Source organism: Ambystoma mexicanum, chromosome 10, assembly GCF_040938575.1.
Source record: "Ambystoma mexicanum isolate Mex_15411 chromosome 10, UKY_AmexF1_1, whole genome shotgun sequence".
Taxonomy (NCBI): domain Eukaryota; kingdom Metazoa; phylum Chordata; class Amphibia; order Caudata; family Ambystomatidae; genus Ambystoma; species Ambystoma mexicanum.
In genome coordinates this window covers 1,403,061,299-1,403,088,946 of record NC_090932.1, presented here as the reverse complement: position 1 = coordinate 1,403,088,946, position 27,648 = coordinate 1,403,061,299, and the positions used below count along the sequence as shown (strand labels likewise).

General features: G+C 46.1%; 1 protein-coding gene across 1 annotated transcript in view; it reads left to right on the top strand.

Moving 5' to 3' along the window:
* Positions 1-27,648, top strand: part of ACACB (acetyl-CoA carboxylase beta) — a 3,851,763-nt gene that overhangs the window by 3,525,242 nt on the left and 298,873 nt on the right. Inside the window, exon 49 of the mRNA XM_069619430.1 lies at positions 16,780-16,957. Within this exon, the coding sequence (XP_069475531.1) occupies positions 16,780-16,957 (178 nt within the window). The remainder of the gene's footprint in view (positions 1-16,779; positions 16,958-27,648) is intronic.

The window sequence follows — 27,648 nt, the reverse complement described above, 5'->3', positions numbered from 1 at the left end:
TCTTGGCAGATACAACTCACTTTGCAAGCACAAATCATACATATATATTTTGAGTACAGTACAGTTATCTCGTGGTATATTAACATTTACATGGCAGCCTCTTCGTCCGAGGACATTTCACACAAGTATATTCGAAACAGGGCCCATATATCTTTGGAGCGGTTAGTTAGGGCTACAGTCATTGTTTATTGTTCCTCGCACTCATTCACGTATGACCGTTCTATTAGAAATTGTTCATGCTAGTTGATGAAGGGTTTTTCAAACAAGTCAAAATGCATCTCTTTGCAATTACACATGAAATATTAAACAGTCTAATAGTTTCAGCACACTTGCCAATATCTCTGAATAAATATTTTTGGGGGGTCATGGAGGCCGGGATCGGAGTTATCTCCTCTATCATTTCTGGTACTTTTCCCCAAAACTCAGCCACCGCCGGGCATTCCCAATACATATGAAATGACCCCGCCAGAGGTGTTTTACATTTGGGGCAGTCTCCGGTTCCCACATTTGTGAATTTGGCTATTTTGGCTGGGGTGTAATGGAGTCTGTTGAGGACTGTAAATTGTATCAGCCGTAGGCCTGCATTCATCGACACAGGCTTGGTGAGCATGCAGTACCTGGACCATTTCTCATCTGTGATGGTCGTTTTTAAGTCGTTTTCCCATTTGGTCTTGACCTCATTTAGTTTGGGGGGGGATGCGTCTGTGTCAGCACATATAGGTTTGTGATTCTCAGTACAGAACCGGACGTTGCTGCCTGTAAGCATGGATGTATGGGGGGTTCATCTGGGAAGAGTGGCCAGAGTGTGCTAAACGCTGATTTCATTCTGTAATATTAGAGTGTTCGGAGGGCCCCTCCTCCCACTACATTGCGGAATTCATTTATGCTCATAAACTTCCCGTTCGCGAACATGTCCCCCATCTTGATATCCTTGTGTGGGTCCCACAGCCGTTGTAGTGACTTATCTAATGTTGGTGGGATGTCAGGGTAGTTCCAGAGGGGGATGTCTGGGTCATATGGTGTCTATTTTTTAATCTTTTATATAGTGCACCCCATGTCCTTGTAGTTAGCATTAAAAATAATGGACCGTAGGTCGATAGGGGATGCAGCAAATCTTTCTAGCCATATGTGGAGTGAGCGGTCAGACAGGTCATACCAGTGTTATAGTGCATAGTCTGGTGCCGCGATTCCCCCAGAGGAGTACGGTTCAACCATTTTCTCCCATTTCATACGGGCGGCTTTGCCATCCCAGAGGAATGTTACAGCCATCGAGCGTAGTCGTGTAAAGAATGCTCTTCCGGCCCATATAAGTATGTTGACGAACAGATAGAGTATTTTAGGGAGGACTTTCATTTTCAATATGGCTACCCGTCCGTACATTGATATGGGAAGTTTGGCCCAGGTCGGAGTTTGGCGCCTAGTAGCTGCAGGACTTGTTTGTGATTGTCTGTATATAGTGTCTGTTTATCCCTGGATACCAATACCCCTAAATATCGGATATGTTGGGTTGACCATTGGAGCCCCAAGGTTGTCGTCGGGCATGTGGTGGCTGGTGTCAGTGGGAAGATCTCGGATTTCCCTTTGTTAATCTTGTATCCTGAGTATTCAGCGTATGAATGTCAGCTATGACCGGTTTCAGGTTAGTTTCAGGATCTCGAATATATAAAAGGTATTGTCTGTGTATAGGGAGATGGATTGTGGCGGGCCTGACATTCATAAACCTTTGTCCTGTGTTTGTCTTATCCATAGTGCCATTGGCTCCACGGTAAGTGCAAATAATATGGGTGATATCGGGCAGTCTTGTCTGGTGCCTCTGCCCAAGAGGAATAGTCCAGAGATTGTGTGGTTGGTAAGGACTCTGGTGCCTGGAGCCATATATAGTAGTTGAACGTATTTTATAAAGTTGGGGCCAATTCCAAATTTCTTCAGTACTGAGAGTAGGTACACCCATGACACCGAGTCGAACGCCTTCTCGGTGTCTAGGGATACTGCCACAGCACTCGCTTGGGGGTTTATTTGCGCCATTATACCAAACAATCTGCGTAGGTTTAACGCAGTAGATCTTGTAGGTATAAATCCGCATTGGTCGGGGAGGACCAGGGTCGGCATGCTGGGCAGTAGTATGTTCGTAAGTACTTTTGCGAATACCTTGGCACCTGCATTGATTAGTGAGAGGGGTCTATAAGACAACATGTCCTATGGAGAGCGATGGGGTTTCGGTAGTACAGTTATTATTGCTTCCCTTAATGTTTCACGGAGTATATGCCCTTTGAGTGATTCCTTCCATACCTTTAGCATTATTGGCATTATTGATGCTAGTTCGGTGCAAACCTCCTTGTAGAGTTCGATCCCCAAACCATCTGATCCCGGCACTTTCCCAGATGTCAGTCCCTTTATTGCTTCAATTATTTCGTCTTCAGTTATTGGTTGCTCAAGAGCTAATTTGATCTCTAGGGGGAGCATTGGGAACTCTATTTCACCAAGGTACTCTTGTATGTGCGGCTCAGATTATACGTCCCGTTTGGAGTATAAGTCCTTGTAAAATGTTGTAAATTCATTGTTTATGGCCTGGTCTCCTGTGATCACCCCACCCTGTGTTGTGTTGATACTTGTGATTAGGATCCATTGGCGATCGGCCTTAATGAGGTTAGCCAGTGATCTAACTGCATTGTTGCTTTCCCCATATCTGCGTGCTCGGGCTGGAGCCGCGATATATTGGATTTCACTAGTTGCTAATCCGTCAAACTCTTTTATGAGCTTTTTTATTTCTTCTAAGGTTGCTCTGTCATGGGCAGTACTATAGGTTATTTTCAGTTTCCGGAGTCGGTTCTCGACGTCCGGCAGCTGCAGTCATACAGATTTCAACAAGCCTGTTGTTTTTGTTATTAGTGCACCCCTCATCCACAACTTGAACGTTTCCCAGAGAGTGGAGTATTTGTTGACCATTCCTACATTATTGCCAAAAACTCCTCTATTCCAATGTGTAGGGATTCGGCTACATTGGGGTCTTTTAATATGTTGGAGGCCATTCTCCAGCGTTTTGTAGGTCTTGGGGTATCCCTGAATATCATTTCTAGTGTCACCGGGGAGTGGTATGATAGCGCACAGGAACGGATTTCGCATTTCTCTAACGAGTCACGGAGGGCTTCGGAGAGTAACCAATAATCTATTTGCGATTCTGAATCGTGTACCGTGGAGTAGTACGTGCATTCTCGTACATCGGGTGTAGTTCCCTCCACGCGTCAATTAGTGACAGTTGTGGTATGATTTGGTTCAGAGTGGTACTCGCTTTGGTTGAAGCCCTGGTGGTTGTGGAGGACCTATCAAGTCATGTGTTCAAGACTAGGTTAAAATCCCCCTCCCCATATGATATTAGATTGGTCCAGGGAGACAAGTATTCCCAGGATGTTCAAATAAAAGTCAGGGTCGTCTATATTAGGGCCATATGTGTTAACTAACACGATGGATCTACCTGCCAGTTTCCCCCAGACAATTATAAACCTCCCCAGGGGGTCCGCTTGGGCCTGGAATCCCAGCGACGGGTGTATTATTGCTATCACTCCTCTAGCCTGATTGGAGTATTCAGTGTGATATCTTTGCTTGCCCCAGGATGATAGTATGTTGCTATTTCCAGGTCCTTGTGCGTGTGTTTCTTGTAGCATTACTATTTGGGGAGAGGTCCTATTTACATGGGCACTGATTTTTCTGGATTTTGTGGGGTTGTTGAGTCCACAAACGTTCCATGACAGGAGCTTGATTCTTAGCCCATCGTCCGTGATGATTTTGTGTATGTTCTGCGTGAATTATGTACCTACTTATGGAAAGATTATATTTAGCTTGAGTGATGTTTTCATCTGCCAGACGATGCAAATTAAAACTTTTAAAACTTTTAACAGTCCATTGTCCACCCAGTGGAAGCCGTGCTGGTACGGCTTTGGTGGTGCAACCTCCCTCCCCCTTTCGTTCCCCCCTCCACCTGCATCATCAACCCCAACTCAATGATGTACCCTCGCAAACTTGTGGAGTTCTCCTGGGGTAGCCATGTTGCATCACACAGCCGCCAAGATCGGCCCCCAACTCTATCCAAGGGTAGTATGTGGGCCGCCCGCTGAAATCAAATCAACATGTTAACCAATATAAAGGATATGTGCATGCATCTTGTGCAAGCAGTAAGGTATCGTCTCTAGTGCACAGGTAGGGGTCTGTTGTTGTGTTCGGATCAATGTTCAGTAGGAGGTAAGGGTATGGAATACTCCACATAGGCCATGGCCTCAGCCGGGGTTTCAAAGAAGTGTGCCCTCCCTGCATGTTGTATCCTCATTTTGGCCCGGGAATATCAGGGCATATGTTGTTTGGCGTGCTCTCAGGAGTTTCTTAACTGGTTCAGATGATCTTCTTCTTGCTTGCACCTTCTGCCGCAAAGTCTGGGTATACATGTATGCGACTCTCCTCGCAGTGTAGTGTGCCATGCAGTCTCAGGATTGCGCCTCTGTCCCTATAATTGAGGAGTGGGGCAATGATCGTGCGTGGTGGCTCTCCGGGCTTAGGCGGTGGCGCCAGCGTGCAGTGCGCTCTCTCCACCAGAAAGTGATTACCGAAGGATTCCGGCCCGAAAAGGGACTTAAACAGGGTTTCAACTTGTGTCTCCATTTGCCCCTTTCCGAATGATTCAGACACGCCCACAATTTGTACATTATTCCTTCTTGATCGTGATTCAAGATCATCACACTTGTTCTGTAGTTTGGACATATTATCCTTCAGCTGATTGATGTCCCGGGTATGGTGTGCAATAGTGTCTTCATTGGAACCGATTCTGTTCACCGCCTCTGTAATTCGTGCACTTTCCTTGTCCACTCTGGTTTTCAGTGAACCAATAGTGGCCACGATGTCGTCAAGTTTGACGTTGATTGCAAGGAATCCATTCTACACTAAGGTTGTTAGTCGGTCCTCCCGGTCATTTGCTTCAGTTTCATCTGTTGTATTAGAATTAGTATGTACCTCTGCGGTTGTGGTCTGCACCTGGCTATTCGTAAACGTGTCCATGGGGCCTTCCTTCTTGGTGCCAGAGGGTTTTGTTGTTTTCCCGGACTTAAGTGTTGGCATTCCTGACGCGGCTGGGTCTATAATATTCAGGGCGTGTCCAGTAGCATGATTATCCCCTTGTGGTGTCCGATTCCACCAGTTCCGAGGTTTTGTTCACTCAGGATTGGTCAGGGATTGCGTGATGAAGGGTTTCAGTCCCCACCTTTTTATGCGTGGATGATGACTGTGTTTTATTTGTCACGCTTCCAGAACCACTTGTACGCAAAGAATAGTATATGATGTCAATTCCTTGATGACGGGATCGCCCGTTTGCTTCCTGCCTGTGGCGTTTTTCTTTTTTTTTTTGTTTTCCCCTTGCTCTAGTTACACCTGTGCTTTTCAACCTTGCCGAGATTGACTATTTCTGCCTTTTGTAGCTGTTTAGGTGTCACACTTTGGCATTTGGGATCTACGAGTGGACTGTGTCCCCCCCACATATTGTGATGTTGTTGCTGGCCACTTATGTCCCCGTCAGTTCCTGTAACGCTCACTTGGTATCCACAGGGACGTTACTCAGCCTGTTCTGATCTCTTACGGCCTCAAACCCTTCCCTGGAGTCTACTCGACTGGAGACTGGGCCTGAAACACAGGATTGGTAGAGTTTAACTCCCTAATGTCTCTGTGTGCTTGAACCCCTTCTTCTCCGGGGTCCAACCCTTCCCTTTGATCCACAGCTCACCTTATTTTCTTGGAAAGTGTGCTCTCCGTTCTGCTTTCAGCGCACAGGCGCGTTGATTGATGCAGGCTTGTTGCTGCCTAGTTACTTCACTGGCAAGAGTCCGACAGGTAAGTATAATGAGTCTTTTGAAGAGTTCTCTAACTTCGTTCCTTTCCTTCCTTAGATGATGGCCGGTGTCCGGGGATGGCGACGTGCTACTGAGATGAGTAGCGCTGAGGGTGAGTGAGAGCGCGATGCGCGAAGCGACCCTTTCGTATTTGTATTGAACTGAGTTCTTTTTGTGTGTCTTTCAGGTGCCGCGATGTTTTCAGCATGGATGCATGTTATGAAGAAGAAATGCGGTGAGTAAGTATGCAGCGCCTCTAGATGTTTCCACACTAACCTGGAGTGTCTTCTCCCTCTTGCAGATGGATGAGAAGTTCCGGAGACAGAGTTCCCCCAGAGCTACTGGGATTCAGGTAGGCGTTTGAAGCTCGTACAGTCTTTAAAAATAAGCGAAGATTTGCTGAATGCTTACTAATGCCTTTTTTCTGTTCTTTTCCCTTTTCCTTAGGAAGCGGCGTACCGGGATGGGAATGACACTGCCGAAGATGACCGGAGAACAGAAGGAGCAATGAATGATGGGCAGAAGTGCCGCAAGGTAAGGCTGTTCCTAACAGTGTTCTTGTTCTTGCAGGAGCTGAGCACAGAAGAAAGATGCAGGCCTACTGGAGACCGATCCGAACACGGTGAGTGTCACGGTGCAGAAAACACAAAGCATGTTTCTCAGCCTGGGCGTGGCTTAAATAGTCTCTGGGTATCCCAGGTGTCTCTGGGCTGAACCACACCCAAAAGACTAGACTGCACATGCAGTTCTGGGAACCGAAATATGTGGGGGCATCTATCTTGTCCCCATCAATGCACTACAAGCCCAATCCCCAATGTTATCCTATGGGAGTGAGTGAGTCTGGTGCCACAAGTGCCAAGTCTGACTCCAAGTGGGTCTTTGGAGGGGTGGAGAGGCCCTTGAGTGCCATGTAGGTGATCGTCATTTTGGAGGGGCAGGAATCATGACAGCTCCCTGTTGGGCCCCTTTTAGTTTACGGATCTCGTGCCCAAATTTGTGTCTGGGCTTTGTGAATTATGAAGGCTTCTCGGTGCTCCTTCGGGTTGGTGCGTTGGAGGGGTGATATTTCCAGTACACCCTTCACCCGACTGGTAAAAGACTAAATGCGGTGCGGTCTAGTGGCTGGCGCCTGTGGATGTGTATTGAGTTAAGTGATGCAACTCTGACCTGGCCGATAGTCAGGCCCAGCACTTCCAGCACCAGTGTCACTTCTCGCCTGTGCTCTGAACGTGCCGCACAGTAGTGGATGAATGTCGGGCTTAAGATACGTGTTATATGATACGCAGGCAGCCGCTTCGGTGATGCAATCTGCGCTAGCGCGGCGCTTATGTGTGGTCTCAGTTTTTGATGACATGGCCAGGCTGGTTGATGCAGGAGGGGTGGGGGTGCTGATTTCATTAGATCTGTTAGTGACATTTGACACTGTGGACCACCCCATCCTGCTTGACCCCCTGGCTCAAGTCGGAATTTCGGGCCAGATGCACACCTGGTTTACCTCATTCCTGGCTGAGAGAACTCAGACTCTTTAACTTCCACCATTTCTCTCTGCTATTTTTTCCCTTCTCTGTGGTGTTCTTCAAGGCTCCGCCCTGTCCCCTATTCTCTTCAATATTTACATCTGGCCTCTTATGTGTCTCATCCGCTCCTTCGGCGTCAGGTGCTACTCTCATATGCCGATGACACTCGGATCCTGATCCGTTTAGATATTGATCAGGCTGAGATGCCATCGCCCCTGCGGGGGTGCCTGGCGGCCGTGGGGGATTGGATGAACCGCAACTGGCTGAAGTTGAATGGAGACAAGACGGAGGTGCTGGTGGGTTCTCCTCCTGATCCTTCACTTTGGGTGTCTTTCTTCTGGCCATCTTCTTTGGGTTCCCTTACTATTCTGGCCGAAAAGGTGAGGAATCTGGGTGTAATAGTCTCGGATTCACTTTCCATGGAGTCACTGGTTGCCACTGTCTGCAAAGCAGTGCACTTTCATCTTATGTCCTCCCGTTGATACCTCCTCATTTACATCCTCCGATAGTGGCTGCCCTTGTGCTCAATCGACTAGACTATTGCAACTCTTTGTACTTATCTCAACCAAAGGGCCTTATACAACGGCTACAGCAGCTTCAACGTCAACGTCTGCAAAATATGGCTGCTCGGGGTTGCCACTGGCTCCCCTTATGGGGCCCATATATCCCCTTGTTGCGTTCTTTGCACTGGTTGTCCAGCGCATTATCTTCAGAGCGCTTTGCCTGGTGCACCATGCCCTTCATGCCCAAGGTGCTGAATATCTCTGTGATAAGTTATCCTGCTACCTTCCTACGCGATCCTTGCGTTCCGTTACTGCTGCCTTACTTGTTGTTCCTTTGTTTCGATGCTCTTGTATTGGTGGGCACGCTTTCTCTGTTGCCACGACTCAGCTATGGAATAGCCTTCAGCTGACTCCGAAAAACTCTGTAAATCATCTTATCTTTAGAAAGGCACTGAAAACTTACCTGTTTTAGGATTGTGACTGTAGACAATGTTATTCTCTCTCCTTTGTCAGCACCATGATGCCCTCGGGTGAACGAGCCCTTAATAATTTAACTTAACATAACATCCTCATCCAGCTTTGCTGCTCAGAAACTTTTTCGACAGGGGGCGTAGTGTACCTTGATTCGGCTGTCTCGGTGCTCGATCATGGGCTCCGTCCCTGACGTCAGACATTGTATAAAACTCACATCACTACGCCCCATGCTTCAGTTCCTTTTTTCCACGTGCTTGCACGCTTCATCAGGAACATGACTTTGAGTCTTCAGTCAATGTTTCTTGACAAGAAGTTGTCTATTTTCTTCCAAACCTCGACCGCAATGTCTCCTCACCGGATTTCAGGATTCAAGCGATGCACCAACTGCCAGACCAAAATGTTGATGAGCGACCACCACAACATTTGTCTGCGGTGCTTGGGTGCGAGTCACAACACGGAGGCCTGTGTGTCGTGCTCGAAAAGGCAGTCCAAATATTTATGTGAGAGAACTGCGAGGCTTGCTTCGGGCCGGTCATCCTCTGAATCGCTGGTGCGGTCACTCGTCTGGTCTTCCGAGGCCGAGATGGAGGAGCCCACCCCGAAAAGGGGACAGAAAAGCATTGCCAAAAATCTAAGAAGTGGTCACATTTGAGAAGCCATTCTTCGTCGTCTTCCTCGTGAAACAAGAAGCAACGTCACAGCCACCGACACAATTCTAGCTCGTTGTCAGAAAGAGGTAAGCCTTCGGCTGGGCTGACCCCTCAGGAAGAGTGGGAATGTTTCAAGTTTGAAATGCTTGAAATGTTTTAAAATCAAGCTACTGGAGGTGCGGTTTCCCCCCCATTCGCTCCCTGTCCAGCAAGCTTTTGAAACAAAAGTGGCACTCTGTGATCCCGACTCCATGCTAGCCTTTCCATAGTGGCCGACAACTCCTTCGGGCTCAATGCCGACAAAGGCGCGTAAAACGCCATTGGCTGTCCATGTCCATGCATCATCAAAGCCTTCCTCAGTGCCGAAAGTCCTTCCATCTGCGCCGACAGTCGTAACATCAACACCGAAAGATATTTTATCGGGAAAAAAACGTTCCATCGGCATCCGCAGGGAAAACCTTGACGCCAACTGTCGGAGATGGTTCCTTCTTGCCATTGATACAGTCAATCTTCGGCTTTGATCAGTTCGACGACCAAGGGGACGTTGCCCCTATCTATTCTGGCACCGGCGGTGTCAATTGCTTTGACAACCAAGCTGATTTTATTAGCCCTAGCCCAGGGATTACAAGATGCCAGTGGCCTGGATACTTCTCCAGACCTTGAGTTCCGGCAGGCTCAGCCCTACACGCATACTCAAGCAAATTTCAGGGCCTTGGTTGAAAGGGTGGTTGACACCCTTGGTTTAAAATCTTCTGCTACACCCCTTCAAGGGTACAAACCTACAGACATTCTGGCCGAAGGTGCTGCAATTGAGCATAATAGGGCATTTAACTTGGCTATAGTAGACCTTTAGCCTCCTTATGGCGCAATACCCCCGCCCCCGCTGCAAACTGCAATTTCACGGGGGAAATTTAGGATGGCAAGAGGAGACCCTTCTTTCCTCACTACGCACCCATCGTCAGAAGGACTTGCTATACAAGCTGCTACAATTACCACCAGACTTGTGGCATCCACATCCAATCTACCTCCGGATAGAGAGCAAAAAAAGTTGAACGCAATGGCCAAGAAGGTTTAGCATGGTGCTCAAAGCCACCAATGTAGCATGCGGATTTGCAAAATACTCCTTTGGCTTGTGGAAATCCATAGAGCATGCAACTCAGTACATCCCTGAAGGTGCAATGCGGCATGGATTTTTACAACTGGCGGAGGATGGAAATTAGGTAGTCAGGCAGTCGTTGCAGACGGGCTTGGACCTGGCAGACTGCATTGGCCGTTGAATGGGGTCAGCTGTAGTTATGAGGAGACAAGCCTATTTAAAAACCTCAGGCTTCTTCCGAAATGTTCAGAACACACTACTGGACATGCCCTTTGAGGGAGATTTGCTTTTTGGCCAAAAAGCTGATCACTCTTTGGAAAAACACAAGGAGTCCAAAGTTACTGCTAAATCGCTGGGCCTAGCCGTGCAGCCGGCTAAGCCTGCCTTCAGCTTTGCCTCTAGAGGCAGAGGCAGAGGCTACAGACTGTATGTACGATATGGCAGGAAGACACAGCTCCTGCAGGCCAGGCAGGGGCAGAGGTTTTTCTTGCATCCTGGAAGGGGTAGAGGGGCCCGCAAGCAGCGGCAGGGGCGACCAGCCTCTTAAGCCGCTTTGATTTCCCCTCCTATGACTTACCGGTTGGTGGACGGTTGGCAGGACATTGGCCCCAGTGGCAGGAGATTACCTCTGATGGCTGGACCCTGCAGTTGATTTGGTGGGGATATTGTCTGCCCTTTTTAAGAAAATTACCGGACTGACCCCCACTGCCCCCAATCCAACCGGTACAGGAGCTCTAGGAAGAACTGCAAGCCCTGTTGTCGAAAGGTGCCATGGAAGAGCTACTTCCCGAACAGAGAGATTCAGGCTGGTATTCCCGTTATTTCCTGATGCCCAAGAAAGGAGGTGGTCTCGGTCCCATTCTGGACCCCAGGGCTCTCAACAAGTACCTGAGGAAAGACACATTCAGGATGGTGACGTTGAGAGAAATTTGTCACGCTCTTGAACTTCAGGACTGGCTGGGGTCAATAGACCTACAGGACGCTTATTTTCATGTGCCAATACATCATAAGCATCCGGAAGATCCTAAGGTTCCTCATAGTGAACAAGCACTCTCAGTCCAAGGTGCTTCCCTTTGAGTTGACCTCTGCTCCATGGGTCTTCACCAAGCTCATGGCGGTAGTCGCGGCTCACCTCAGGAGATCCGGGTCCATGTATTTCCTTACCTGGACGACTGGCTGATCCGGGGGAAGTCAGCAGGGCAAGTCTTGTCTCATCTAGAGGACAGTTGCCTACTACTACATGGGCTGGGCTTCTTCAAGTCTCCCTGAACTTGAAGAAGTCCCATATGACGCCAGTCCAAAGACTCCAGTTCATTGGAGCATTCCTAGACACTCAGGTAGGGAAAGCCTTCCCTCCCGAGGAGAGAGCTGACAACGTAGCACAGATGGTACATTTTTTACGGAACCACGCCACCTTATCAGCGCCTTCCTTCCTCCGCCTCTTAGGTCTCATGTATTTTTCTAGTGCCAGAGGCCAGACTGCACCGAGATCCCTTCAGTGGCTCCTAAGGGACCATTGGTCTCAGTACCTGGGAGCGCTCACAGATCCTCTCAAAGTGTCCAACCAAGTGGTCCGCAACCTCGGCTGGTGGGACAACCACAGAAATATTATGGCAGGGGAACCCTTCTGGCCATCTTGGCCTCAGGCCCGAGTGGTCACAGATGCGTCTCTTAAGGGTTGGGACGGTCACTGTGACGACTTGCAGGTGAGTGGTCAGTGACGGAAGCCAGGTGGTGTATCAACAGGCTGGAGTTGCGGCCTTTAGGTTAGCCCTGAAGGTGTTCACTCTGTCTCTTAAAGGGAATCATGTCCTGATTCTAACGGACAATACGTTAGCCATGAACTACCTCAACAAGCAAGGTGGCGTGCACTACTGTCCCCTCTGCACAGAGGCGATGCAGTTGTGGTTCTGGTTACTGGAGGAACGGATCTCGGTCTTGGCAGTTCATCTGGCGGGGACAGAGAACACCTTGGCGGATGCTCTGAGCAGCAGAGCATGGATTTACATGAGTGGGAAGTGTGCCAGGAAGTCCTAAAGGAGGTCTCTCTCTCTCTCTCTGGGGTAACCAGATAGTGGACTTTTTTTTCGCCACAGGAAGAGCGAACAGTTTTGATCGAGGGACCTTCCTTGCAAGGGCGCACTGGGGTACACGTTTCTGGGGGACTGGACATTCCCTCTCCACTATGCTTCCCCCCCGATTCCCGTCATTCCTTGTGTTCTCAGAAGGTTGAAGAGATTTCGAGCAACCATGATCTTAATCGCCCCGGACTGGGCAAGGAGTACGTGGTATTCCAATCTCTTGGATCTGTCCATCTGTCCACTTCAACGGTTGCCTCAGCATCCGGATCTCCTAACCTAGTCCGAAGGTTGGGTGCTACACCCAACCCCAGATTCCCTCATCCTACATGCTAGGCTTTTGATAGTATGAGATATGATGACTGGGACCTCTCTGAGGAGATACTTTAAGGGTTTGTTGGCTGCACACAGACCATCTACAAGATCTCTATACGCATGCAGGTGGAGAAGATTTGAGGCATGGTGCAGGGAATGCGAGACTGACCCCATCTCTTGACCCGCTGCTACAGTTATTTAGTTTCTTCAGTCACTGGTCTCAGCGGGCCTTCAGGTTACCACAGCCAAGGCTTATTTTGCGCCCTTGTCTGTGTTCAAAAGGTCCCCCGATCAGGGTTCTATCTTCATAATTCCGGTCATGGCCCAATTCCTGAAAGGTCTTCTCAATAAATCTCTGCCAATCCCGTTTTGTTGTCCGGATTGGGACCTTAATCTGGTCTTGACATACTTGATGGCGGCTCCATTCAAGCCCATGCATTCATGTCCCTTAAGGCTGCTGTCCTTTAAAACGGCCTTCTTTGTTGCAATCTCTTCAGACAGGAGGGTTGGTGAGTGCAGGCATTGTGCTGCAAGCCTCCGTTCATATGTTTTTTTTCGGAAGAAAATTTCTCTTAAAGTGAGGCCTGTATTCCTCCCTAAAGTAGTTTGAGTTCCATCTTTCTCAGTTCATTGATCTACCTGTCTTTTACGCTCCTTCACATCCTTTAAAGAGGAAGCTCTGTTCCACTGTCTTGAATCCCAAGAGAGACTTAAGCTACTATGTCGCTCGAACATCTGAGTTTTGGAAGACCGATCAGTTGTTCGTGGCCCATTCTTTGTCCCTTAATGGCTGTGACAAATGTTAGGGAGAATTCTCATTCTATGGCTAATTTCCCTTACCTATAGAGTCCCCCAGCAGTGTTGCTGGATTTGAAGGGCTTTTTTTTCTCCTGCTAAGAGTGTGACTCTTTTTCCCACTCTTAGGCATATTTGCTATGTGTGTTCTAGGCTATTTTTTTGTGTTTAATGTCTATGGGGTTTATCTCACCTCCATAGGAACCATCTTTATCCACATGTGTTACACAGCACCCTCCGTGCAGTGACTCAGGGGTGTCGTAGCGACCCCCAAACATAGACTCCATACACAGGGACTGACTACTGTCTCCCAGGGCATGTAAAGTACCAATTGACTTTACTAGTCAATCTTTATGAACAAAACCAGTACAACCCATCTTACTACGGGGGTACTGGCAAGGGTTGATAATTTTTCCCTTATTTTCATTTTTGAGAGGGTACCGTACAGTCCCTCTCTCAAAAGTTTCTGGCTGGTGGCAGTGGTTACTACCAAAAATATTCGACCGCAAATATTTCCCTATGGGATTTTCCCATTGGTCGAGGCTACCACATTTACTGACAGCCTTTAACATACCGCCGGTTTATTTTATATTAACTTTACTCCGGTCGGTTTTATTTGTAAGAACTTTTATATAAAATCTTTCTCGTGTCTTTCTCTAAACTCCTAATCCAGGTCGGGGATCCTTTGTTCGTCCTTTTGGGGGGCTTCTGCCAAGAAGCCCTCCTTTCGGCGCCACTGAGTCTGGGGTGGATCCATTGTGTGGGAGGGGGAGTAGGGCCCCTGGACAGGGTTGCCTCAGCAACCTAGGTCACACTCTGCCCTGATAGGCTGGAGGGTCTCCCGCCAAGATGACCACTCCACTGTATGAGTGACAGCTAGGCTGTATGAATGGGGATCTTTTTGCATAAAAGTAGGGTCCTGAGGACTGGAAGAGCAAGACGTCGCCACTGGAACTAAGAAGCCGAAGAGGAGCGAAGCCAAAGACATCTGCAACGACTGAACCACCGGTGAAGCCCTGCTTCAGCGTCTCACCACTTTTCTCCACACGACGAGAGAAGATCTTCATCTGCAAGAGCCTTCTTCCTTTGAGCTGGTGGGGGCCAACCAGTTTGCCAATCACCTTCCTCGACCTGCCTTGGTCGAATCGCCAGTGCCCTGCACTCGGAGACCGGATAGCCAGGCACCCGTCCACCCGGACCGCGATTTAAAGGAGCGTACCTTTTATTCGTTGGGCAGCACCACGGCTGGGTTCATCCCTGGGTAGTGCAGTAACTCAAACTTTCCTCCACGACGAGAGTCTCTCCTCCTCTGCTGGAACTCCTGAACTGCAGGAAATGCCGGGACCAACCGCCACCGCAGGAGCCTCTTCTACATTTTAAGGTACTTTGTTCTGCCAGGCCTCCCTTTTCATGTGGTAGTGCTAAAGGTGTTTTCAATACTTTAGCTACCTGTTGGGTTGGCCGCCCCTATCCTCTAACATTGTCTTTCACCTTCTGCATCCACCTTTTCGAATCGTTAACAAAGACTTGACTGCAGCTACAAGAACATTTTACCCCTGGGCTCTTTGCCCTGTACCACTGACTCTGGCACAGGCCTAATGACTCTGGCTGAATTTGTTAGAACTGCCTTCTCTATATTGCTTCTCAACTAGAACTGTGTTGGTGCACCTACTTCTTATAACCACCTTTTCCTTCTACCTTTTAAAACTTGTGAAGTGCCATTTTGCTCGGTTTTCATTGAAGTATTATACATGCTAAAGTACTGCCGTGCCTAAACTTGTTCACAAACGTATGGGAAGTGTTGCTAGGGTGTCTAAGAATACATTCCTGTATAACTTGTGCTTTCCCTGCCTTGTGAGAAATTGCTAGAGTGCCATTTGTGTTTGGTTTTCACTGTGCCGTTTGGCTCAGTTTTCACTCTTGCTCAAACTTGTCTACAATTTAACTAGCGAGTTGTGTATACTTTTCTTGACTGATTTTAACTTGCTTTAATAACTGTGATTAATGTGTTATCTTAGAAGTGTGTAAAATAAATATATATATTCTTTTTAATAAAAAGCTTTGGTTAGTGTTTCCTTGTGCCATAGTATTATAGCCCTAATGTGTAAACCCTGAATACTGCTCATCTCCCTCTTGAAATAAGTCTGACTGCTTAGCCACAGCTACCAACTAAATCTTTGTGGTACAGACTAATACCAAAGGGGAGTTATTGCTCATACCTGTAGTGTTAATCTTCTGTAGTGCTCCATAAGGATTCTGCCTAACAACAAAGCAGACCCTATCTCGTTGGATTATTCTGTGCATAACCAAATGTTATCAGTCGGCGGGCAGGGAACTTCCTCCCGGCATCAGGGCACACTCAATGAGAGGGGTTTTGGCTTCTACAGCCCTAAAGAGAGGAGTTCCTTTTGGGGATATATGTCGTGCGGCCACATGGTCATCCTTGCATACATTTACCAAGCATTATTCTCTTCATGTTGCATGCAGGGCGGATGCATGGTTTGCTAGAGCAGCATTGCATAATCTATTTGTATAGCACCTTCTGCCCTCCTCCTTGTCCTAATTGTTTCTGGAGTCTATCAGATTAGGAATCTGCGAGAGAAAAGCAATCCATTGAAGAAGAAATTACTTACCGTAATGATCTTTCTATGGATTCTTTTCACGCAGATTCCTCATTGCCCCTCCCATCCATCCCCGCTCAGAAAGTTCTTATGGCTCTACACTTCTGTCCAAGCGAGAAGACATTTAGTAATGGGTCTAAGATGACCGCTTCTATCTTGCTAAGCGATTGGTTAAAACATTTTTTAAAAGGTTTTTACATCTTTATTCTGTGGGGTTTCCCTGTTGGGATATTCCCTGTACAAAGTTTTTCATAGGCTGGTTAGCCTTCCCTCCGTTGTTTTCCTCTGCAGCGTTCAAGTACAGGTTGAAAAAAGGGGAGAACAGAAGCATTGGGCGTAGTGATGTGGTTTTTATACGACGCCTGTTGTTTATGTCCGGAGCCGACAATCGAGCTCCGAGTAACACGAAACAGTGATAGACGGCCGCGTCGAGGTCCACTACGCCCTCTGTCAAAAAAAATTCTGAGCAGCAGAGCTGGATAAGGATATTTATCAGATGGGGAATCTGCAGGAGAAGAATCCATAGAAAGATCATTGCGGTAAGTAATTTCTCCTTTGCACCAATCAGAAGTTGTAGCCATGACAAGATATCTCTCTTCTTTTACATCCTCTGAAACAGTTTTATTTAACATGATGTATCTTGCAGTATAACCTTTCCATTGAAATAGTATGTAAAACATGTGATCCCCTGCACTCTGCACTCACAAGCTGGGGAAAATAGTGTACTTCTTAGCAAACATGCTTTACAAAAACTGTTCCATTAATGTACTTTACAGAGGGACACTGAATTTGGTTCTGTTGCTTTTCAATACGATTGAGTATGATGATGTTGACACATCTAAAAAATACTTTTCTTTTAACAGACATGTATGATCAGGTTTTGAAGTTTGGAGCCAACATAGTTGACAGCTTGAGATGTTTTAAACAGCCTGTCCTTGTTTACATTCCACCGCATGCAGAGCTGAGAGGAGGATCCTGGGTAGTTATTGATCAAACCATCAACCCTCTGTACATGGAGCTTTATGCAGACAAAGACAGCAGGTAGATTATTTTTCAATGAAATTATGATTTGTATTTGTAAATTGCTAGTCTGCTGTGGCTATGGCTCTTTCTCGGTATACTACTGAAAAAACATTAAAGAAGAATTCCCTCTTACAGTTATTTCCTCTGCATGTTCTTTATCAATGAACTAGCACATCTGACATTTTGGGACCTCCTAATGTTTTCATGCTGGGGTGCTGCTGCCATTTATATTTCAGGACACCGCACATTTGTCGCTCAGAACTGGACAGGCATGGTGACCTCCAAAGTTTTAAATCACACCTTTTCCCAAAACAAACCATTTTATTTTGACAAAGCACAGTTCACACTCATTGATTTTCCTCTAAAATTAGCAAGATGGCTTGAGCTCATTCCCTATGGCAAGTGTTTCCTGATGGCTTGGAAGATGGATGCCATTGACCACTGTGTGTAGTCCATGTAGGGTTTGTCATGGAAATAAAAACTTTGGAACCTGCTTCAGCATGGCTTAAAAGTACTGGGGTTGTACGAAGAGCAACATTAATTTGGCTAAGTCAAAAGAATCTTACCCTATTGCATTATCAAACTAATGGGTCTTTTCCTGGCACACTTTGGAATGAGATTCCAGATGGGGTCTTTGGAAAGATCTACTGCAAGCTAATCAATCCGCCTGACATCTCGGCACAAAATACTCTTGCCATTAACTCTGAGTCAACCCTGTCCGAGTTGCGTGAAGCCACATCTCAGCCTCAGCCCCTTACGCAGTCCGCACTGACAGGTGCTTTGACTCCTGCTGCTCCGTTTTCCTTGAATGTTGCTGCCTGCTCAGCAGATGGGCATGACATTTTTCAGGCTCCGGCGGTTGCTCGCCCGACTATGTTGTTGACACTTTCAACTCTTTCTTCAGTTCTCGTGTTTGTGTCGAACCAGGAGCATACCCTAATTTTACGAGACTCACGAGATTCACCAATGAATGCAGATTCACCCGACATCTATTTCTCCCCGTCCGACATCACGGACGCCGAGATCATGAGCGTCTCGCAGGCTACCGAGGAGGCCGCACAGCCTGAATCAGCTGATCCTAATGTGACTCTCGCAACCTCACCGGTATTGAGCCGCGCTACAGAAAATTCAACCAACTGTTTGCTTGACCCGGATCTTGAAGCTGCTCACATTAGCCTCGAGCTGCCCACAATATAATGAAATCTGCAACCGCTGCTGCGATACCTGTGGTCTCACTTTCTAATCCACAGGTTTTGAAGTGACCGACAATCAATAACTTACTTTTGCCATCCCCTGTCAAAATTGTCGCCGGATTTTTGTCGCAACCAACTGTGAAACTTGCCTCGGCCGCTTCACTCGCCTTTATGCCTCAGCAAGCGTTTTCCGGCCGCCCCGCCGAGAAATCATTGGAATCCAGGAAAATGGCAAGTCTGCCTTTATCTTCTGAAATTAGAAATTCGTCGAAAAAAGTACGATCGATTCATGACCCAGTCAACTTTTCAAACATGCAAACTTCTCATAGTGACTAATCACGTCGAGTGAGTCTGAGTGCTGACTGTCCTACAACTTCGTCTGCAAAATCAAGTCTCTCAGTTTCGGCTGCCATTCAAATCCACAACAACGTCGTCGCTGCATCATCACAAGCAATGATTCCCTTTGTCAAACTTTACAAATCATTGAATGAATCTATTCATGATCAGGCTGCCATTTTGATGACCCTAACCACTAAAATGGACCAATTTGATAGCATCACCCAATTCTTGAAACATCAAATGCAGGCAGAAGCTGAATCAATGATGCAATGGCAACTTCGGCTTGCCGACCTGGCGGCACGTCATTACTGTCAAAATGACAGTCTGGCCTCAGGGTTGCTAGATGCAGTCAAATGGATGAGGAAGCAATCCAATTTAGTCAACGCCTCATGTGGTTGCCAGCACAAAATCTTGATCAACGAAAATTCTGCCAAATCAGGCGCTCATAGACCCCTTTCTGCAAATTCATTACACACCAATTCCTTTGAGGTACCTGGCTCAAGTGATGCACTGAGTGTGCCACCAGGAGACCCTCGACCAACGCCAATCACTGACCTAATTGCGCCTGACTTGCCACCACGTCCCAACAGTGCTGTGGCTCAGCCCTCACTTGAGGTTAATAAAAATCTGATCACTCCAGGTTTACCGGCTTCCATTACAGGGCTCGAAAAGCTTCCCAAAGGTCAGCTCCATCTGGACTCGCAAGCACCCCAATGTGCCTCATTTGGAATCTTTGTTGTCCCCGCAAAATCAGGTAATGTCGGTATTTCTTCAGAAATAACGCCTGCAGCTCCTTCAGTAAAACTGTCGGTCCTGACTAAGAAGCAAAAGTGTGCTCCAGTCACAAGGCCTTACAAAAATAAATCCAGCACTTCTGGCCATTATAACACAAAAAAATGTATAAGAAATCTGACGACCCCCCCAAGACCGGGGCTCTTTGTACGCAACACTGATGCAAGTGGACGTGCCTGCACAAAAGTGCCGGATGGTAATGCGCAGCCTTCGAAACCACTCCTAAAAAGAAGGCGAATCACCTCTGATGATTGCTCGTCTGTAACGTCCGTGGTGTCTGTTTCAACGGAGCTATGTGACTTATCTACGTATACTTGCTCTGAGGAAGACGATAGTCCCCAGATGCCAGATGCTAATCCAATTTAGGACCCCACATATGCAAAGAGTCAAGCAAAAAGTACCAACATCCTGTTCCATCTAATGATCACGGCAAGTTCTCATCAAATTCTGGAGCGGACTGCGGAACGTTGCCAACTACAAGTCCGTCTGTCCCGAGCCTAAATCCAAAACTGACCCTGAATCAACGCAAACAACTCACGCACTCCAAATCTCGAGTTCATGATCCAAAGCCTACCTTACAGGCTGGGCACAGTTATAAGTTAAGGCTCGAGAACGTTCATAGTGACGATAAAGAGCTGAATCTCAACAGAGGCAATGTGCTAAAGCTGTTCAAATGTATTCCACCCCTCCGCTCGATAACTTCAGATGATAACAAAATCGTTGAATATGCAACGGAGGGTTGCTGTGATTCAGTTCTGCTTCACATTGACTCAGCAAGGGTTCGCAATACGATTCTCAAAGCTGCTGACGATCTCCTGTTCTTTGGCTTTGACATCTCTGTGGAACCAGTGCTAGCAACTCAAAATACCATCTCTGGCGATAGATGGTCCCAACATTTCACTCATGTTTTTGCCAGTTCAACTAACCCTGTTGTGTGTTATTCGGCTGTAAGTCAGGGTTCTTGGGCTATTGCTACCTCGCTCGATGAAATGGAACTGGTAATCAAGAGCCTAAAGAATTCTCGTGCTGCTGGCCCCGACCTGATTAGCAATGTGATGCTCAAGGAGAATCTAACTGTCTGGGGCATCTTTATTGAGCATTTATTTGCCTGCATTGCTCTGCAAAAATGTCTTCCGGTGTCATGGTTAACAGCCATTATATTCCCCATCCATAAGAAAGGTAGCTGGGATTGCCCGGACAATTACCGACCGATTGTTCTCCTAGATACAATCGGGAAGATCTTTGGTTCTCAGCTGCGCTTGAAGCTTGTTCAATGGGCGCAATCATCTGGTATTCCTGACGTACGGCAAACCGGCTTCACAAAAGGTGTGGGTGTCGATATTAACCTCTTGATTCTCACAATCCTGAAATTTGAAGCTCAGAAAGCCAGGTATAACATCTACCTAGCATTTATTGATATGAAGCAGGCCTTCGACTGTATAAATAGAGGCCTCCTCTGGAACAAATTAAGAAAGTGGAAGTTCCCACTAAATATTCTTGATCCAATCATGGCTCTTCATTCGAACACCTCAATCCGGGTACGCCTAAATAGAAATGGAGACCTGTCCAATCCCATTCCAATGACAAGGGGTGTAAAGCAGGGGTGCCCCCTTACCGCGGATCTGTTTAAACTATTTTTGGTGGATTTACTGGATCATCTCGGTCATGTCCACTGTTTTTCCCCAAAGGTTAACCGTGTTCCAGTAAGTTGTATTGCCTACGCAGATGATTTGGTGCTAATTGATAGAACTCAAAATGGTCTTCAAAGGTTGCTCAACTCTTTATATGAGTACCTAACGATCAATGAGCTCACAATTAACACTGAAAAAACAAAAATTGTGGCAATTGGCACTGCTGCAAGTAAAAAGGCAAAGGCGTTTAGGTGGACTGTAGATGGCCAGTTCCTTGAAACTGTAGACTCAATAAGATACTTGGGTGTGCAGTTTAACAATTCTATTTGTGAACATCAATGGGTTAAAGACCTGAAACTAAAAACTATGAGTCTTGCCTTTCAAGCAGCAAAAATAAACAAACGTTATGGTAAATTTTCATTATCCCCGGTCTTAACGTTTTACCTACAAAAGGTAGTACCTATACTAACTTTTGGTGCTGAGGTCAGCTGGAATATCAGCAAGCGCATTTGGAACTCTCTAGAGGGGCGTTTTTGGTGCTATGTTCTCCATCTACCACAATGTGTCTCAATGATATCGTTATGAGATGAACTGTCATTGAACTCACTGCGTAGCCATGTGATTTGGAAATCAAATCACATTATTGCGAAAAATGTCATTTGAGAATCCAATGCCCGCCTACCAAATATTTAACAAATTCTATGTTGATTCCAATGCTACCTTATTAGATATGTGGCGTTCGAGAGTACAAGCTTGGGTTGATGCCGCGGGAATCTCTGAGTTTGATCTTTTGACCAGACCACAAGTTGCAAAAAAGAAATTCGAGTCTTGGGCTTGGATCGTCAACATAGACAAACGAGAAAAACTATCCTCAACACACTGGCTAGACATTGGTCAAAAAAAGTTAAATCTCCAGTTGCATTTTTTAATTCATTCTCCTTCTCGCTACTACCGCGAGCAATTCCTCAGGTTTCTATTGAATATCTTGAAATCTAAGGAAATTCTTTGGCAACGAAAAGGCAAACTGGCAAAAGACAATCTATGTCACTTCTGTTCATTGGCAGTTGAATCGCTGAAACACCTAATCATTGAGTGTGAGAAAACTAGTGCCTTGCGATCTATACATCTGGGTCAGTTTGCTCCCTTAGATGATGATATGTTCACTTGGTGGCTCAAGATTTCATCTGGTGCAATTGTAAAACATGTTGGTGCAATTGTAAACTATCTAGATGCACTTCTGAAATGCCCGTTTTGAGCTGTAACCTCAAGATTCAATTCTGTGTTTTGGTGAAAATGAACAGCGAATTAATTGTCTCTTTGCATGTTGTGTACAAACTGGCTGATGTGTTCTTATACTAGTTTCTGATTATCTGCCTTCTGTCTTTCTGTGATGTGAAGAACTATTGGTTTGGAGGAGTTTAGTGTAATGTTAGTAGAATTGAAACAAAAGTTTTTACATATGTTAAAACTGTAGATTTTTCAAATAAAATAAAAAAAAGAAACATAAAACTAAAAGATATTGGATTAAGTTCAGAAGTCAGTTGGTCATATTTGTATAAGATCTCCCCACCGCCCCCGATTCGATTGCCATATCTTCTCAATACAGGAAAGAATAGACTGATAGATCGAGGGCTTTGAGCCTGTTGACATGTTATCCACTTTACAGTATGTTTGGCGTTCCCAACTATTCTAATCGGTACACTGGGTCGGTTGATCACCTGTTTTTTGCCATACTATCTCAGCCAATTGAAAGGGGTTTTTGATCATCACTCATCTCGATCCATATGTAAACGATACTGGAAGAACATCCAGGGCCAAAAAAAGTATCCTTTCCCGGTATATCCTCCACGCGCCTGCCATTGCACACCCTCATGTCCAGCCTGTATAATAACCGGGCTGAATCCACAATGTACCTATGGGCCTGAGTAGGGTAGCTGGCTTCCAGAGTCGGTAGTTCCCAAACAGCCTCCACATCATCCCACAGCCCCTCAAAATCTCAGAGGGGATCCAATTGGATATATTTAATCTCCCCCAACAATAACATGACCCACTCTCAGCAACTTCGGTTCCCAGTGGTTGACTGTATCGCAAATCAAAGTCACCAGTGGGTTATCTCCATACAGCCTATTATAGACATTAAAGCTGAGCAGAATATGCCCCTCATGGTTGGTACAAGTAATAATGTGCAGATCCAAAGTACTTTCCATGCGCATCTTTGGCTCCCTTCCTGAATCCACAGCCACCAAGGTCAGCAACCCGTCCTCCCCCACCAGCCTTCCTCTAAGCCCCTTTTTAGCTGGAGAATTGAATGTTCTAAACCCTGGGATTTCAATGGAAATTAACAAAATAAGAGGATTTTAAAACCATTTGCAATTGCATAAAATGGCACTCGAAATTGACTAATAATTAAATTAATGTGCAGTTGCATCAAGGAGGTAAATATGATTTATCACAGTATCAGGGGTATAATATCACTAGCAACTACAAGGCAAGGTATCAACTGTTAGGGAGAATTCTCATTCAGTGGCTAATTTCCCTCACCTAATGAGTCCCCCAGCAGCTTTGCTGGATTTCTGGACTTTATTTTTGCACTTGGTAAGAGTGTGAGCCTTTTTCCCACTCTTACGTGTGTTTTGCCATGTGTATTTTTACTGTTTGTGTAATAGTGGGCTCTGGAGGACACCACTCCATGAACCCCACTTTTCATGTGTGTTACACTGCACCTTCCGTGCAGTAACACAGGGTTGTCTTTGAGACTTCCCCCTGACTCCATTTTCCAGGGCTGACTACTGTCTCCCAGAAAACAGGTAAAGTTGCCATTTACTTTACATAGTCATTTAAAAACTACAGACCCAGTACACCCCATCTTACATGGAGTACTGGAAAGGATTAACTCCTATCCCTTTTTGTCTGTGCCTCTCTGAGCTTTGTTTTGCTCTTTTAACATTCAGACTTGGCTGGTGGCAGTGGTATCTACCCTAACTTTTCTACCGCGATTATATTATATAAACGTGGTACTGTTCCAGGCCATCATAGTAGCCTCGAACATAAACCCTCTTGACCAAATACTCTTTCTTTTGGCTCCGGTCAGGTTTATTCGCCATTTCTTTTTGTTAAAGTCCTTCTTGTGTTTTACTTTGAGTGGCAAAACAGGTTTGCCTCCTTTGTTCACCGTCTTTTGGGGGGCTTCTCCCAAGAAGCCCTCCTCTTGGCGCCTGGGTGTCTAGGTGGGCTGTATGTGAGGGAGGGGTGTAGCCGCTCCCTTCACAGGGTATCCATGGAAGCCCAAGTCGCACTTTGGCATGATTGGCTAAGGTGGCTGTCCGGGCCGGACAACCCCCCTGCTGTGTGATTGACAGCCAGGCTGTGTGAATGGGGGATTTTCGCATAAAAGGCAGGACTCTTGGGCTGGAAGTCAGAGTCGCCACTGGAACTGCAAGGCAACAAAGAGAAGCGGAGAAGAAGACGGCTGCTGCAACTACCGAGTCCCGGTGGAGCCCTGCTGCAGTCCTGAGCTATATACCCTTCAACAACAAGAGAAGATCCAGTCCGGAGTCTTCTTCCCTTGAGCATGGTGGGATCAACCAGCTCACCTTCCACAGCCAGAGGATCCTCTTCGTGGTCGAAATTGCTGCACACTGCTGTAGTGGTCCGGATAGCTATCTGTCTAGCCTCTTCTGTTTTAAAGGAGTGCACCTTTTATTGACCATCGCTGCTGCTGGCCTCATCCCTGGGTAGTGCAGATCACTCCGTACGTCGTCCTCCTTGTCCCCACGACTGAAGCTCCAGGAACCGTGAGTCTGCAGGAAACTATCAGGAACAACTGCCGTAGCACCAGCTTCTTCAAATAATAAGTACTGTGTCCAGCTTCGAGGAACTAGGATGAACCCTTTTCTCCTCATCCAAGGCTTGCCCTTGTCTTCCTTCCCTCTTATAACTTTTGCTTCCTCTGTTGACAATATCCAAGTACTCCTGGCAATCTTCAATCGTGAACTATCTGACTGTGTGATCCTCGACAATAGGAACCCGGTTCCACTTGACACTGGCGCAGGCCTATTGACTTTTATCTTCTTGTCAGAAAGTGTTCTCTGATTCTGCCTGCCTTGACAAAAGTATTGCCTATGATTTATGTCCCCAACTCTCTTTTGTTAACTCAGGTGCTAAGTGTGTTTTAACTCTGGTAACATTTCTTCCCGCGGATACATGTATCTTTAGTAAAACCGAACTGTCATTACTGTCAAAAAGTGATTGCATATGTATTCCTGGTAACACCTTTTGTTTCATAACACCGGTCTGTCAAATCATAAGTTACTTACCTTGAGTTGTTCTGCACAAAGAGAATTAGTTGTGTGTAGTGTATTTTAGGTGTGGTTTTAATTTAATAGAAGTGAAGTGTTTTGCAAACAGATGGTCTAGAAATAAATGTAATTTTTACTTTTCAACCAAAAACCTTGAGTCAGTGTTTGCTTGAGTCACAATAATTGTGGTCCTTTGTGTAATTTCTACTACTGCTCATTTGCTGTTGAGGTAAGTCTGGCTGCTCCGCTACTGCTACCACTTTAACAGTGTAGTACAGGCTTGTACCAAAGGTGAACTTGTATTACCAGTTGTAGTCTTAATTGTGTGTAGTGGTCCCTAAGGGCACTGCTCATGATTCTGCCTAACATCAACAAAGAGCATACAGTTCAGAAAGCAACTTGAATGTAAAGCCACAGTGCAGCCAAATCACACATTGAAAAGTTGCATTTTACGCTTTTCCAGTTTTAAAGGTCAAAACATTTTCTTTTTTTTTTAAACGGGTGAAATAGAATCAGAATGCTGTTTTTAGGCTTGGTGATAGATGCACATCACAGGGACAATAGGGAAGTGAAAGAGTGACTATAGCTGAATACCTTGATGAGATTTTCAATGTGGAAAGAGATTCGGTTTTGGTAAAATAAAGCAGTTAAAAGAGAAAATCGTTTAAAAAAGGAAAGGACAAGTTGTACTTTATAACTAAGGATGTATGCAAGACAGAGATGAGTAGAGACTGGCGCTATGCTTAGAGATCAAGGACAGGATGCAAAAATAATTCTGTTTTAAACAAGTTATCAAGGTATGGATCGGATTATTTGGAGTAGGACAAAGGCAAAGTATCAAGATGGGGAATGCTATGTGGTGCTATGGGATGGGGAAATACTCGCAATCTGCACTTTATTTTGGGATTTGGGAGAGTCAACCGGGTTCTGGACTCAAAGGCTCTGGTCACAGAAAGGCGGCAGACTATCCTAGCAGAACCACGGCTGGGCCTGTCCGGTCACAAGGGTACAGCTGGCATTCAGGTAGTGGGCAAAAAGCCGGTCTGGTCACTGGATACACCAAAAAGGGTGCTTTTCCCCCCTTCTCCCTGAGTTAGTGGGATCTGGTTATGGGGTTTAGTTAGGAAGGGTGGTTCGGCCCGGATAGGAGGGCCTGAACCAACTATCCCTTTTCTGGCAGTGGAATCTGCAGGGTGGATCTGGAATGTCTGGATACGCAGGCGCTGGAAAATTCAGAAGAGAGACCCTGTCTCTGTCAGCTTCCCCTTTTTATAAGGCGGGTGACTGACAGGATTTATTGTTGGGCAGGACTAAGCTAGACCTACCCCGAAGAACCGGATAGGTCAGCCTATGTTGGTCACCTCCTCCAGGAGGGGACTCAGTTTATGGGGTTGTGTTTTATGAGGTACAAAACCATCCCACAGTCATTTTTGCCTAAAATCAATCTTAACATAAATCACACCTTTATACAGTTGTGGCACTTTGCAAATTATATAGGCAGATTGCATATTTCATACAGAGCATGGTGTTGCCACTCTCAGGTCCGTACAACATTATTTTGCCCTTCTAATAGTTTTTCACAGTTTTTAGTAGGAAAAGCTTCACCAAAAATCCCACAATTTTAGGCATATATACATATTATCATAGGGCCCATTTCCATTAACTTTTTACGTTCCATCATATGTGCTTTTCCCATGATTCACATTCTCCTGACGTTCTCCTCCCATACATGCTATGGGCAGCCACGATATCTTGTTTGAAAGCCACGAAAATTACCTTTAAACTGTAAAACCTTTACATTACTGCATTGTCCGGTTATAGAATTATGTCTTTAAAGTTTATTCATTAAATGGTCTTTGAGCCAAAATGGGCTGGCCTTTGTCCTCCAACTGGGACAATGTTTTTTTCAGGCTACCACTGGATGTCAGTTTAGCCCAGGGCTACCCTGGAGTTTTCCCAGTTTCAGTGACTGGTAGGTGTCACTTCCAAAAGTAACACATAGGTGTCCCAGAATCTATTGTCTCAAACTGAAGCCCAGACAGACGTCTGATGGGGGTGTGATATCCTTCCTCTTGGCCATTCAAAGTTTTCAAGGGCAGAAAGTATCATGTATGTGTCCCAGAATCTCTTTGTGGCTCCTTTTGGGGGGCAGGCCACTCCTGTTCTAAGTACACAGATGTCCATGTAAACGGAGCAGGAAACCTGTTTGACTGGTTCCCCAGTACAGCCAATGCATTTAATTATTTATTTTATTTTATTTTGTTCTGAATCAGAAACAAGTCTGTTAAAATAAAACATTATCTAGATTTTACCCAAACTCCCCTTACACTTCTAGGCAAGGACAGGACCCTACATTGTACTTTTTAAACAGGCATTTTTATCTTTTGCAAAAGCACATTTTGACACGTGGTGAATTCTGCTGGGATGTCCGCTTCAAATTCAGTTTGCTCTCCCAT